The following is a 15,319-nucleotide window of genomic DNA, read 5'->3' as shown; positions in this document are numbered from 1 at the left end:
AATGTTTTACCTCCTACAGATGATTGACTCCTGATTGACACTAATGATGCTCAATTTTCAAGCTAAAGTGGAATCCAAATTCTGGTTTGTCTCTGGGAAATTTGACCAGGCCAAAGCTTATTTGATTAAGAAAAATTAAGTTATGTTTGTTGTGTGCACATGTTTCATGGAGCTTGTGGAGGTCAGAAACCAACTCCCATGAGTTAGTTCTCTTCTGCCATGTAGGAGCCAGGGATCTAACTTATGGCAGTCCGGGCCGCAAGGTCCTTTGTCTGGCCTTCACTTTTGGTTTTAAAGATAAATGCATTTGGGGCCTGGGGGAAGGTAAACAGCCTTCAGGGCCCGGAGGTATGGCTCAGCACTTAGAGGCGCTGACTGGTCCTTGGAACCTATGGCAGAGGAAGGGAACTAACGCCCGCGAGTTGTCCTTGGACCGCCAGACGTGTATTGTAGTTCATGTATAGTTCACCTGATACTCAATGAACCAGAGAGTGAAATGGCTGGCCAGGTGAAGACATCTGCCCTTAAGCCCGAGACTCGAGTCCCATCCCCAGGGAGGAATAGGTGACTGCTAGTTGCTCTCTACCTGTGCATGTGACGCACACACACATCCACCCACTATATATGTAAGTAAATAACCCCTGAACTTCTGGCCTGGGGGTGGAGCTCAATGGATTTGGGGGCTCTTATGTGCCTACCTGCCCAGTACACCTCTCAAAAATGTCCCATGTACAACCTGTCATCCTGGCTTGCCTGTTACCTCCTGCCGCCCAGCTTCCTCCCAGCCTGCTGTGTTGTTCAGTCTGTCTTTCTGAAGGTCCAGCTCACCTATCTTGGCCCTAACTGCGTGCTCCTTGTGGACTGACCCGCAGTCCTCTTGTGTGTGCTCAACTCTAAGGTGGGTTTAGACTGAAAGGTAAGAGCCCTGTGCAAAGCCCTCACTGAGAAAGGCTCCTGTGCTTTACAAGTTTATTGCAGCCAGTAATTCACGAGGTGGACAATGGAAGGAGCTGTCCTGGATGACCTGCAGCCTTCCCTCCAAAGGAACGTTCTGCAGGGTTCCACTAATCTCCTGTGGCGCCAGCTCTCTGTTGAGCTGCACTGACACGCTGTCTTTGCCAACAGGGCGGGGTGACTTCAGTCCATAGTCACCCCCCTGCTCGCTTTTATAGCAGAGTTTAGTCTTTTCTGTCGCAGCCTTTCCCGATTCATCTTTTCGATCCTGAAAACAAAGGACAGCAATGAGGTCCACATGTCAATCAGCACTTTTCAAAGCTGGAAGCTAAGGGGAGCAGAGCAGTCCAGTCAGCAGGAGCCACATGTGTACCTGGGCCTGGGTCCGCACCTTGCTCCTCTTAGCAGCTTCCCCACTGCCCCTGCTAGAAGCTCCTGGACTCCCAGCCCTCTCACCTGCCCAGCCCTGGTCCCTACAAACTCGCTTGCTGCCAGGGTGTCTCTGTACCTGAGCCTCTGAAGCTGAGCATCTTCTTTGGATGGCTGCTCGGGCACCTGGCTGGCTGTGGCAATTATGTCTCGAATCTTCTGTAGGCATTCTGCCAGGTTGCGGAACTGATACCGGCTGCTCTCCGAGGTAAGCACCAGCTCTCCTGCCTTGTTGATCTTCTTTTTATGCTGCCAAGGAGGAAAATGAGGAACACCTGAAAGGCCCACAAGCCTATGCCCACCCCAGGGATCCACAGGGCAGCAAGGGGTAGGTACCATGAGGGCAATCTTCTGGCGCACAGGCTCCGCAATCCAGTCTGCGCTGGCCAAGTGAAACCTTACTTCAGCCTTGGAATTCACTGTGGAGGGGAGGGAGGAGCATCGATCCTGAGACTTAGGAAGCCACAGTGTCCAGGCCTCAGGAATGGTCCTGAAGCAAAGGACAGCCAACCACCTAACCAGGAACATTCTAGCCATGAAACTGGCCATGGAACAAGCCTGCAAGGCTGATGAGGCTCTTCCATATAAAACTTCTAATTTGCAAATACTTCTAGTATGCGAATTTCCCAGGCTCCTCATAACAGTTTTACTGAACTCTGAAAAGAGCAGGGGGATGGGTTTCTCAGGAGCAAAAGGAACTTGCTCTCAATGGACGGAGCAGTATGCCCTCTCATGCTGTGAATTCTCTTTGTTTACCCTCAAAATCCGATCCTAGTCTTAGCAATTGCAGCAGAGAAGCAGACAATTGGGCACATTCAGAAGAATAGAAAGGATTATTATAAGCTGGAGGTATGCACGCTGAGCAGAAAAACTCCTTTATTCCACAGGAATGTGGCAGTTGCTGAGTTCCTTAAAGTGACATGGTTCCAGTACCTTTGTTCACGTTCTGCCCCCCAGGACCGCTACTCCGACAGTAAGATATGCTTAACCGATCTGTGAAATGAAAGAATACACACGATCTGTGAAATGAAAGAATACACACACGAGGATTCCCCCATAGCCGAATGTGTAGACTGCTAAGGTAGTCAGCATGACTATTCCACACCTCTTACACACACACACACACACACACGCACACGCACACGCACACGCACGCGTGCGCGCCAGTAAAGCTGGACAGTATTCACAGATGTCAAAACTAAAATCAGGCCAGGCAGTAGTGGCACATGCCTTTGGTCCCAGCACTTGGGAGGCAGAGGCAGGTGGATTTCTGAGTTCGAGGCCAGCCTGGTCTACAGAGTGAGTGCCAGGGCTACACAGAGAAACCCTGTCTCGAAAAACAAACAAAAAAAACCCAAAAAACAAAAACCACTCTAAAATCAGGACAATTGACTGTCCCAAGGCCTCCCTCCTGGAGTGGGAGGAGTACAATTGTGACTCAAGTCTAGCACATTCTAGCAAATCCTTCTGCTCTGTTTGCCTGTGGTTTGAAAGTGAAGACTCTTCCAGAGGCTCAAGCTTGGGGACAGACTGCTTCACATGGTTCAATGCGTGGGATGTGAAATCAGCTGGGCTAGAAGCTGGAAGACAAGCGGAAAAAGAGGACAAGCTCTACAGTCTTTGTAGAGCTGCCACTTGGAGCTGAGGGAGGGAGCTTTGGAGGCTGACTTAGACTACACAGTCAGATGGGGCTAGCGATATTATTCTGGCTGTGTGTTCTCAGGGTCTAGTTCAGGGTCTGGGCTGGAACTTCAGTGAGGGAGCTCTCACCCTGAACAGTCGATGTGGCCACTACTATATATATCTATAGTTTGTTGCTTGTTTGTTTGTTTGTTTTGTATAAGAGTAAACTGTTGCTGTCTTCAGACACACCAGAAGAAGGCATCGGATCCCACTACAGGTGGTTGTGAGCCACCACATGGTGCTGGGAATTGAACTCAAGACCTCCGGAAGAACAGTCAGTGTTCTCACTGCTGAGCCATCTCTCCTGCTCCCTTGTTTGGGTTTTTGAGATAGGATTTTTCTATGTATCCCTGGCTATCCTGGAGCTCACTTTGTAGCCCAGGCTGGCCTCCAACTCAGAGATCCATCTGTCTCTGAGCTCCAAGTACTGGGACTAAAGGCCTGTGCCACCACTGCCTGTCTTATTGATTTTTAAAGTGAAAGATAAGGTGCTCCCCCCATTTCTATAGCCATGCAAAGGCCTTGAAAGGTCTGGGTAGGGGAGACACAGAGGCAGAAGACTTGGAGACCAGCTGGTGAGCACGGTAGCTTGGGTGTGGCCCTCAATGGCAGGAAGCGGCATCCTGAGACCACCTCCTAGACCTCCCTCCTTTGGAAAAGCTACTTAATCTTGTTCTGACTAGATAATACAGGTGCCTGATACAGCAGGGAATGGCTGCACTATGGAGCCTAACGACCTTGCATTTCACACATGTGGGCCACTGTCTACAGCTGAGCCAGGATGCTGTGCGATCCTCTAGCAAGCTCAGGAGGCCAGGAGAGGCAACTGCTGTTCACAGAGCGGATGCCTGTCTTCCCAGGGATGTGATGAGATACTCCCTTGGCCTCCAGCTCTGTGGAGAGGCTTCCCAACTCTCTCCACTGGCACCCCACAGACAACTGCAGAGACAGGTCTGCCTCCATGCAACAGCACCTTGGCTCTGTGGCCACTGGGTGTCCAATGCCTGGGGTCAGCCCCAAGCACCACACACATACACATAGAGTCTGTTTTGGTGTCAACATAAACAAGGACCATGGAGAAACACATCTTTGCCTGTTCTCTGTTTAGCAGCCCAGAAGAGCCATATACATTTTGATTTTAAAGAGATCAATGCTGGACAACTGAAGTAGGAGGACTTTATGAGATAGCCTGGGTTATATAGAGATTCCAAGCTAGCTTGGGCTACATAGTAAGAACATGTCTCAAAAAGAACCCAGGCCGTTGGAGGAGCTCAATGCTTTCTAGACCACACCTGTGAAACCCTGTCTCTGTTTGGCAAGTACACAATTTGTCGTTTGTTTGTCCTAAGACAGGGTCTCATATAGCTCAAGTTGTTCTTGAACTTGCTATTGAACCAAGGCTGGCCTTGAACTCCCAATCCTCCTGCCTTCATCTTTCAAGTGATGGAATCACAGGGGTGTACCACTACACCAAGCTTTGACAGAGAATTCTAAAACTACTCAATGGGAGAGCCTCTGACATCTGTCCCCAACTGCCCAGCTTCCTCTTCTCTTCTCTCTCTCTCTCTCCCTCTCTCTCTCTCTCTCTTTCTCTTTCTCTCTCTCTTTCTCTCTCTCTTTCTTTCTTTCTTTCTTTTCTTTTTAGATAGGATTTCAAACCAGAGTTCAGCTGGCATGGAACTCACCATACAGCATGGCCTCAAACTTACAGCTATCCTTCTGCCCGCATCTCCTGAGTGTGCGGCGTTTCAGCTGTTCCCTGAAGACCTCACTCTAACAACATTTTGTTGTTTTTAGATCTCACTGTTCAACCCCATCCAGTCCTATATACAGGTTTTGTGCGCCTTTTTGGATATACATACCTAGACACCAACAGGACTATGGAAATCGAGACACAGATTCAGTAGTATGAGAAGCACACCAGGCGGCTTGTCCACTCTCCTCAACCTTCCTTCTTCCCACATCACTCAAGCATTATACCATGAAGACAGTTCCACATCAAGCACATCATATGTGTTGTAAGCAGTGTAGTCCACACCACTGTTTACTCGCTATCTAAGCTATGCTACAAAGAGTCTCCTTCCACACTCACAACTGGCCTCTCTGTCTTTCATAGGTCTAGGTCTGGAGAGATCTAGAAGGAACACATAAGAAATTTGGTAAGCTGGGCAGTGATGGCGCACGCCTTTAAGCCCAGCACTTGGGAGGCAGAGGCAGGTGGATTTTTGAGTTTGAGGCCAGCTGGTCCACAGAGTGAGTTCCAGGACAGCCAGAGCTATACAGAGAAACCCTGTCTCAAAAAAACAAAAAAACAAAACAAAACAAAACAAAAACAAAGAAAAGAAAAGAAAAGAAATCTGGTAAATGGCTCTGTGTGTGTGTGGTGCTTGGGGCTGACCCCAGGGTTTCTCTCATGCTAGGCAAGTACTACCACTGAGTTAGACACCTAGCCTAAAATGTCTGATTTTCAATGAAATTACTTACCGAGAGGGATGTCACTGCTGGCTTGTTTTGCATGCTCCTGTAATGTGATATACATACTGTCACAGAATGAAGTCACTTGAGTAATAGTATAAAGCTACAAGTCAAATGTTATCTATTGTGGGCTGGAGAGATGGCTCCGTGCGTAAAAGCACTATCTAAAAGCCAAGCCTGACAACCCAGGTCCATCTGTGCGCTCCCTGGGATCAACATGGTAGAGAGAATGACCCAATTCCTGTGAGTTATCCTCTGACTTACACGCTTACACACACATACACACTTATACACATGCACACGCATGCACATACACACTCACCCATTCATACACTCACACTTTTATACACACACTTTTACATATGCATACTAAATTCAATAAACACTTTTAAGAAGTTGTCATTATTGTTTTCAGGCCTCCAAATCTTGCTGTCAACCCCGTCCTGACTCAGGCACTCCCTCTGACGCACTCCTCAAGCCTCCAGCTGTCCCTGTCCTGCCTTAAGCTATTGCTGAGTGCTGTCAGTGGCTTGCCTCATGGGGAAAAGGATGGATGAGACAACACAGAGAACACACACATGAAGGATGCTAAACACTTATACTCTCTGCCAGCCTGGTACAACAACCCTAGTGGGCTGCCCTGTTCCCTCTGGTGCCCACAGGAAGCTGGCAGCAGAGGCAGTCTGCCTTGAACAGGTCCTGGCTCACCTGCCTGGGGGCTGGTGTCAGGCCTCCTCCTCGCCCGAGTTCTTTATTCAGCAGCAGCACCCTCCAACTTTAAGTCCTCGAGACTACAAAGTCCAACAAACACCGCCCAGGGGCTCCTCTGGCCTCCAAGCCAAAGTGTGTCCATGTGCACCTCTCAATGCCTTCATCATCTGATCTCTAGACCTGGGGGTGGGGTAGAGCTTCACTCCGCTCATGCCGCTCTCTCTGAAGACTACACCTCTTTGCTAAGTTACCTTCTTCAGGTTTCTCTTGCCTCTTCATGCCTCTTCCAAATATTCCTTTACCGGCACCCTGTGATGGCTGAAACTCTGATATGGCACGGAAATCTTTCTTCTCCGCCCCCCCCCCCAATATTTCATCCTTCTAAGCTGATGGAAACACCGTCTGTACTGGTGACTCCCTACTTTCGCTCAACTCCACCCCACAGACCCTGCTTGTTCTCTTTACTTCCAGTCCAGTAGCGAATCCTACAGGCCTTCTTCAGAAGAAGCCTACGATCTAATCACCCTCAAGGCTCCTATTGCTTCCAGCCTGCTCAGCCTGGCTTGCCTATGTTACTGCGACCTCCTAACTCACCTTCTAGCGATTGCCATTCTCCAGGCTACTGTCTGTAACACTGTGTAACAGTCAATCTTGTAAAACTAAGTTGTGTCTTTCCATTCCTGGCCCCATCCACTCCTCTCCTCTTTAGCTTTTTTCAGCAGACTACCCTACTCAGCCACACTTGTCCAGCATGCTACTGTTCTGAAGTGGTTGTACCTGCTCTGCTTAGGACACTCATCTCCCCAGTATTCTCACGTCTTCCTTCTTCCAGGTATGTGACAAGGTCTCATATAATCCAGGCTGGCCTTCAGCCGATTTCCCTGCCTCTGCCTCAAGTGCTGGGGTTACAGATGCAGGCCATTGTGCCCCACCTCTTCCAGGCTTTTCCTCCATCACTCTACTTTAAACTTCAACGCTGCCTGGCAGTGGTGGCGCACACCTTTAATCCCAGCACTTGGGAGGCAGAGACAGGTGAATTTCTGAGTTCAAAGCCAGCCTGGTCTACAGAGTGAGTTCCAGGACAGCCAGGGCTACACAGAGAAACCCTGTCTTAAAAAAACCAAACCAAACCAAACCAAACCAAACCAAACCTTCAACACTAACCTGGGTTTGTTGGCATATGCCTGTAATCTCAGTACTTGAGAGGCAGGAGGATCACTGCAAATTAGAGATCAGTCAGGGCTTTTAAAGAGCCTTTCTCACAACAAATAAATAGGCCAGTATAGTGACACATGCATGATAGTAACCCTTATACTTGGGAGATGAAGGTGGAAGGATCAGGAGCTCATAGCCACCCACAGCTATGTAGCACGTTTGAGGCTAGCCTAGGTTACATGAGATTCTTTGTCAAAACAAACAACAAACCTACAACCGTATCTCTAGTTTCACCTCTTCCTTCTGGGCCTTATTATCTCTGAAGTATCATATTCAGTGTTACTTGGGTTTACTCGTTTATTTTTGTCTGTCGCCAAGCTCCACAGCCTTAGGATTTCTGTTTTACTATCCTCTGCCCCAAATTAGCACTGTGCTAGCAGCATGCTCTCAAGAGAAGTCTGCTGAATGAGCGGCGAGTGGATGAATGGAAATACTTGATGCTCTTTCAATCCTACAGGTGCTCAAGCCCCACGCAGTGTGACTACACGCAGCGGGCTAAACATGGCTCTTTAAAACCAAACAAGCCTTGTCTCAGGCTTCCTGACATTACTAGGGGCCAAAGACTGGGTGACGTTCCAACTTGCGGACCTCAGGTTATACTGTCCACTTTTAAGGTCCATAACGCACATCTTCCTATGAGCCTGAGGACCGGGAAGCAAACGTGGAAAATCTACCGATCTAGACGCGTATACGGCAGGCTCTCTCCCAGGGCCTGCACTACCCGAGCTACGAGGGCTGCTATCACACCCTACAGTCCCAGCCCCCCGGTTGCTAGAACGACCACTTCCTCCCGGGACAACCAAAACCTTCCACGCCGCCCGGTTTCCTCGCGTCACCTAGCAGCGAGAGGAACCGCCCTTTCCGTCCGCCTTTCTCGGCTCACCGGGACCTTCCAGGCGGTATCCACGCCCTTGGACTCCGGGTACAGCTTGTCCAGGCTGTAGATGCTCTGGAACTTGGTGCCGTCTACCTGTCTGTGCAGAGCCCGGCGAGCACAGCGCGCGGGCGGCGGGAACAACCAGGTTCCAGTTCGGCTCAGGCCCCAGCGTAGGCCCCAGGCGGTCGCCATGTTCAACTCCCAGGACCGCTTCCGGCGCGCACTCTTCCCCCGGTCCGCCGGCCTTCGCTGAGCTGGCGACTTGAGTTCCGCCCGGTTTCTCGCGCTCCGACTGGCCACCTTGGCCGTGATTGGTGATGGTGGGCACCCAGCTGACATTGGGTGGTAGAGATTGACCGGCAGATAGAGACCACCTACAGGAGATTTTTTTTTCTTAAAAAGATTCCTGTATGGGTCTGGCAGAGTGGTGCTCACCCGCAGTCCCTGCGTTGCTCTCAAGGCTAAGGCAGATGCGAGCCTAATCTAGTTACAAAGTGAGCCCGTCATAAAAATAATACATACTTGGCCAGATGTGGTGGCGCACGCCTTTAATCACAACACTTGGAAGGCAGAGGTAGGCGGACCGAGGCCAGCCTGGTCTACAAAGCAAGTCCAGCACAGCTAAGGCTATTATACAGAGAAATCCTTTCTTGGAAAACTATTATGCATATGTATATGTATATACAAATACATAAATGCATAAATACATAAACAAACACTGGATCCTGCGTCCCAGAAACACTCTTTTTGAGTCTGTTCTCATCACCTGGACCCTTCAACAACCTAACATAGCAAGATGATCCTACCTGCTTAGCTTGGATTATCCCTGCCCTCTCCTATCCCTTTCTCAGTATTTGAGCCACATCCTAGCTTATTTAGATAGATGGGCGGATAGACAGACAATCAACCAATCTTTGTGTGTATGGTTTTGAGTTTAATGGTTGGTTTTGTGGTATTTATTTAGGCAGGTCTCAATTATGTAGCCCAAGCTGGCCTGGAACTCACTATATACAGCAGGTTGCCTGCCTCTCTCTCCAGAACATTGGTATTAAAAGCCCAACCAGGTCTGTCTTTTGCTCGTGTTTTGAGACAGGGTTTCCTGCCTAGATCAAGCTAGCCTTGAACTCCTGACCCTCCTGCCTCCACCTCACAGGTGTTCAGATTAGTACCACTACACTACTCAATGACTGGTCTTATGTTCTAACATATTGCCTGTCTTCAAGCTAGAATGTAAGGTCTCTAATGTATCCCAAACATGCAATTTGTCACATCACAGACATACCACAAATGTGGATCAAGTGAATTCCATGGTAGTTCACTTTTTTGTTGTTCTTTGGTTTGGTTTTTCAGGGTTTTTGTTTTTGTTTTTGTTTTGTGACGGTATTTCTGTGTAGCCTTGACTGTTCTGGAACTCTTTTGGTAACCAGGCTGGCCTTGAACTCTTAGAGATGCACCTGCTCTACCTTCTAACTGCTGGGATGGAAGGCAAGTGCCACCATGCCCAGCAGCAATTCAATTTTGTAAGTTGAGTTTCAGTCAAGTTGAATCAACTTCAGGCTTTTTGTTTTTATCCACAAAAGAGCCTTATAAGCCACCCCCACCCATGTGAAAGATGTGATGGATGGCTTTGCTCATACCCAGCCAAGGATGGGAGGCAGATCATTGGAGGGAAGTGGTTCTAAACACAGGCCCCTCCCTCCCTCAAGCTCTAAGGAGCGGCACAGTGGATACTTCTGGAGAAGTAGGTACAGAATTCAGAAGACTGAAGGTTAAGCAGAGCCATTTCGTAGTGGCATGAAGGCAAGAAATCCAGAATTGATGACGTTTTAATGCTAAAGCTCCAAGTAAGACAAGCGATGTTTGAAGGTGACTAATCCTTGGCTAAGTTCCTTAGTTGAGGTTGTGTGTAGACAAAAATAGATGTCAATAAATGTTAGTAATGCTTGTGATTAACTCATAATGAAGAGCTTGATTTTTTTTTTTTTTTGAGAAAGTGTCATCACCTAGAAAAATACACCCCTGGGACAATTTGAGTATCCCCAGGGACACTGGCTTATTGAAACAGGATCCTCACGGAAGCAAGCCTTTGCAGTCTCCACATTATTGGAGAGATAAACTAGCCCCCAGGCACTCTATGAACTCCAAGGATTGGCTCACTGACATCTTCCTTTGGGGCTCCGGGTGGGAAGGAGTCTCCTGGGTCCTTCCCTGACTGACTTAGTCCCAGAACATCAGAGGAGCGGAGACGTTTCTATAGCGACGAGAATATGCTGCTCAGAGGAGCAAGCCCAGGCATCCACTCGGGTTGTGGATTATGAATAATAAAATCAGAGCGGTCCCATGGCAGCTTTGCTCCTCTGAGGTGGGCTCCAACCTGTGCCTGACCCACAGTCATAGGACAAGGAAGCTGCACATTTCCATAACCCCAAATAAACACAGCCTGTTCAGGCCATCTGGAGGCCTGGATTCTGAAAGAGGTGGGAGTAGAGGGGAAAAAGGGAGAAGTTGCCCTGGGGCGAGAAGAGCAGCTGCCTTGCTCTTCTCACTGGCTGCTGCCAGGAACCATTCAGTATTGAGGAAGGGAGAAAGCTGGGAGGAAAAACAGGATAGGTGAGCACTAAATGGGGTGTGGTGGAGCATGCTTGTAATGGGTGACTGAGGCAGGAGGACCACTATGAGTTTGAGGCCAGCTTGCATTACACAATGAGTTTCACATCAGCCTAGGTTACATAAGACGTCATGTTAAACAATCACAATGAAAAGGCTGTCACTGAAGGTTGAGAACAGAGCCCCCTCTTCCTCTCCTTGGTCCTCCAAGGGTTGTATGATGTTTCAGGAAGGGGCCATTCACTCAAAATAGGGAAAAACAAAGAAAGGATTAAGAATCAACAGGCCAGTCAGGCGGTGGTGGCACACGCCTTTAGTCCCAGCACTTGGGAGGCAGAGGCAGGCAGATTTCTGAGTTTGAGGCCAGCCTGGTCTACAGAGTGAGTTCCAGGACAGCTGGGGCAACACAGAGAAACCCTGTCTCGAAAAACCAAAAAAAAAAAAAAAAAAAAAAAAAAAAAAAAAAAAAAAAAGAATCAACAGGCCAGTCCTGCAAGCAGAGGGATGTGTAGACCCAGCCCTGTCCTACAGCTTGGGAGTCTGTATATGACTGCCATCTGAGGGGATGCACAGGATTTCCCGGGTAAGTGCCGTAAGTTAGACGACCCATTAAAACTCTCCACGTTGTGGGGATAATGGACGTTTAGTGAGGTTGAGGGTATCAGGCCTCCATTGAAATGCTTCTAATACACTGTGTGTGTGAGTGAAACACTCTGCCATCAGCTATAGCCCCAGCCTGAGATGGAATGTTTCTGGGTGACCTTGAATGACTCACTTGACCTCCAAGCTTCAGAATGATGTTCAGGTAATGAGAGCTTCTGTATTTATTTCATGAAGCTCCTGGGGGATTAAACAGACTGGAACCACTTGCCACAGAGCCAGCAAGTCAACGCACAAAAGCCAGCCACTACTCAGGAGACGCTGCTCACAGCCCCATGAAGAGATCTGGTAGCTTTTCTCTGCAGCCCTAGGGTAGGAAATCCAGGGGTGAGTGGCAGGGCTCGTGTTCCGTGCCCTGAATGAATGGGCAAAACCTCCTTGGAAACCGCTTTCCTCTCTGCGTCCAGTTTCCTGCTTAGTCTCCTAGAAACAGCCTGTATGTGTGTGTGTGTGTGTGTGTGTGTGTGTGCGTCTCTGTGTGTCTATGTTTGTGTCTGTGTCTGTGTCTATGTATATGTGTGTGTATGTGCGTCTCTGTGTGTCTATGTTTGTGTGTCTGTGTCTATGTATATGTGTGTGTATGCATCTCTGTGTCTATGTTTGTGTGTCTGTGTCTATGTATATGTGTGTATGTGCGTCTCTGTGTGTCTATGTTTGTGTGTCTGTGTCTATGTATATGTGTGTGTGCGTGCATCTCTGTGTGTCTGTGTGTGTGCATGTATGTCTATATTTGTGTGTCTGTGTCTATGTGTGTCTATGTGTGTATGTATGTGTATGTGTGTGTGTCTTTGTGTGTCTACGTGTGCCTGTGTGTTGTCCTCTGATCTTCTCATGCATTCTTCACATGAGACTACATAGGCCGTTAGTTGATGTAATCACCCATTTGTGGCCCAGCTCTGTGCTCTGCACACGGTACCCTCTTCCCTTCCAGAGCTCCATAGAGGCTAAGTAGTCTTGGTGATGACAGGCCTCCCAGGTGACCAAGTTCACAGCGCTGTGTACTGTTCACTCCACACTGTTGGTAGGAGACAGTTCCCTGGGAATGGATGAGAGTTGGGAGCACCCTGTGCATGGAATGTAAGTTTTGAGAACAGCAGGAGGTAAACGGCCCTCTCGCTCTTCCTATAAGTGTCTTATGGTCTCAAGGGCTGCTTCCCAGGGGCCAGTCTGACTTCTCTTCTTTTGTGGCCCCCAGTCTCTTTCCCTCTGCCTATCACTTACTCAACCTTGATGCTACAAAGCCAGGAAAACCTTTAAGAAGCCCAGGATCAGAAAGATGGCTCAGCAAATAAAGGCACTCACTGCCAAGCCCGATGACCTCAGTTTGACCCTTGGAACCCACAAGGTGGAAAGACAGACTCAACTCCTGAAGGCTATCCTATGGCTTCTATATCTAAGCCATGGTATGGGGAACCCCCTCACATTAATAATAAATAGGAATAAAAAATGGTGGTTGGGGCTGGATAGGTGGCTTAGCAGCTAAGAGCATTGGATGCAGTTCTAGGAGAGTGGAGTTTGATTCCCAGAATCCCCCTGGGGGCTTAAAACTGTCTATAAGTCCAGTCTCCATGGATCTGATACCTTCTTCCAGCCTTCTCAGGCATCAAGCATCCACACGGTACACAGACATATGCAAAGGAAAATTACTCATAAATGTTTAAAACAAAACAAAACAAAACAAACAAACAAACAACAAAAGGCACCAACCAGGGCCTCTTCTCCACAATAGTACCAAAGCAAGGAAGAAATCTCTCCTGCCCCCTGCCCCAGCCTCCCCAGCTAAAGCCAGAGCAAAGGTTTTGAACTCTAAGACGTTCATGTTGAACGGCTGCCACAGCCACATGCTGACCCATCTATCACTTGTCTTCCAGCAGCCCAGTCGTCCTGGGAGAATGTCCTCTAGTAAAACCAGGTTGCTCACGGACCATCATCAGCCTCCCTGGTTATGGGGTCAGTCATGAAGAAGACCCAAGTGCCATGTTGGTGGTCCTCATGGACATCAGGGTTTCGTGCCAGCTTGAACAGACCCGGAGGAAGCTGTGTGTGCGCGTGTGGTAGGTGTTGAGCAAGGTAACACCTTCCAGCCAGACTGAAAGAAGGCAGGTGTTCAACTGGCTCATCAGCAAGGGAGTTTGGATGCTGCCAGAAAAACTGGGACAAGCCAACCTGAGCCCTGGTGGCTAGTTCTAAATATGTATCTTTTCACAATTAAAAAAAAAAATGTCTAAGTAGGTTTATTTGAGATTGAAAAGAAGGCTATTGGAAAGGAAAGGCAGAGCCAAGCGTGGTAAACTGCACACCTAACCTCCCATGCTAAGGAGGGTTAGGAATCCCAACTGCAGGGCCAGCGGGGCTAAGTATCAAGGCCCAGGGCACTGATTTACATAATAAACCCCGCCCCCCTGGGTTGTTCCAGGCAAGATTTCCTGGCTGTCCTAGAACTCATTTTGTAGACCAGGCTGGTCTTGATCTCACACAGATCTGCCTGCCTCTGCCTCCTGATTAAAGGTATGTACCACCATGCCTGGCAAAAATCATTTCTCAATAATAAAGGAATGCTGGACAAGAATCATCACAGGCATCTCTTGTTCTGTGTGATGATGCTGAGACCCAAGACTGGGGTGAGGAGACCTTAGAGTGTTGGGACCAGGGATGAGGGTGGGGACTAAGAGTTCGAAGTCCCTGAAGCTTTCAGAAAGGCATGGCTACCCTAAATGCAATAAGAAAGTGGAGGCCTGGTGTCCTGGTGTGGAGGCACATGCCTATAATCCATGGACATGTGAAAGTCAGGACAACTTGGTGGATGGGCTTCTCTCCTTTCAACTTTACATGGGTTCTGGGGATCAAACTCATGCTATCAGCACTGTGGCAAGGACCTCTACATGCTAATCCATCTTATAGCAGGCCTCTATGACTTAAAAAAAAAAAAAAGTTTATTTTTTACATTTATTTTACACGCCATAGGGCCAGTGCTGAAGTCAGAGGAGGAAGAGTTCTTACACATTGAGCCATTTTGCGGGCCCCTCTATGACTTTTTAAAACCTGTCTTCTCATATATTGTATCTAAGATCTACACAGATAAGATAAAGGGGGAGGGGCAGCGCATAGTGGTGCACTCCTATTCCCAGCATTTGGGAAGCAAAGGCTGGTGGATCTCTGAGTTCCAAGCCAGCCTGGAGTACAGTGATACCCTGTCTGGGTTTTTCGATCGTTTGTTTTTAAATGTGTATGAGTGTTTTGCCTGCATGTATATATGTGTACCATGTGCATGCCTGGTCCCTGCAGACACCAGAAGGTGGCACTGCATCCCCTGAAACTGGAGTTACAGATCACTGAGATCCTTTACCTGGGTGCTGGCAACCGAGCCCAGGTACTGTGCAAAGTACTCCTTTCTGCTGAGCTCTCTCTTCAGCCATGAAACTATGTCTTAAAAAGGAGGAGGAGGAGGAGGAGGAGGAAGAGGAAGAAGAAGAGAAGGGGCTCAGTGGAGATGTGGCTCAGTGACAGTATTTGTCTAATAAGTACGAAACCCTGCCTTCAGTGCCCAGTATCAGATAAACTGGACATGGTGGCAAATTCCTATAATCCCAGCACTTGGGAAGTAAAGGCAGGAGGGTCAGAAGTTCAAGGCCACCCTCAGCACTCACCACATAGCAAGCTTGAGTCTAGCCTAACATCCATGAGATCCTGTCTCAATCGCCCTGCCTG

At 48.5% G+C, this 15,319-nt stretch overlaps 1 protein-coding gene across 2 annotated transcripts; it reads right to left on the bottom strand.

Moving 5' to 3' along the window:
* Positions 1-954: 954 nt before the first annotated feature.
* Mrpl58 (mitochondrial ribosomal protein L58) lies at positions 955-8,581 on the bottom strand. 2 transcript variants are annotated; one of them, XM_031353580.1, is made up of 6 exons: positions 8,438-8,581; positions 5,551-5,587; positions 2,317-2,376; positions 1,720-1,802; positions 1,463-1,632; positions 955-1,222 (listed from the first exon to the last, which is right to left on the bottom strand). In XM_031353580.1, exons 1-6 carry the CDS (start codon positions 8,534-8,536, stop codon positions 1,138-1,140), a joined length of 534 nt encoding a protein of 177 aa, XP_031209440.1. In that variant the 5' UTR covers positions 8,537-8,581; the 3' UTR covers positions 955-1,137. The 2 variants fall into 2 exon arrangements, with proteins under 2 accessions (XP_031209440.1, XP_031209439.1); XM_031353579.1 differs by having other exon boundaries at positions 8,351-8,577.
* Positions 8,582-15,319: the final 6,738 nt, after the last annotated feature.

This window comes from Mastomys coucha, unplaced genomic scaffold, assembly GCF_008632895.1.
Source record: "Mastomys coucha isolate ucsf_1 unplaced genomic scaffold, UCSF_Mcou_1 pScaffold5, whole genome shotgun sequence".
Classification (NCBI taxonomy): Eukaryota; Metazoa; Chordata; class Mammalia; order Rodentia; family Muridae; genus Mastomys; species Mastomys coucha.
This window is presented reverse-complemented; position numbering and strand designations above follow the sequence as displayed.

What these genes read in the sequence shown, in the direction of transcription:
- Mrpl58 (XM_031353579.1), bottom strand. Translation starts at nt 8,536, where the DNA reads ATGGCGACCGCCTGGGGCCTACGCTGGGGCCTGAGCCGAACTGGAACC. An exon ending in CAGCAGTGACATCCCTCTCG is followed by an intron (nt 2,377 to 5,550) that starts GTAAGTAATTTC and finishes TTCATTTCACAG; the next exon opens with ATCGGTTAAGCATATCTTAC. An exon ending in GGGGCAGAACGTGAACAAAG is followed by an intron (nt 1,803 to 2,316) that starts GTACTGGAACCA and finishes TCCCCTCCACAG; the next exon opens with TGAATTCCAAGGCTGAAGTA.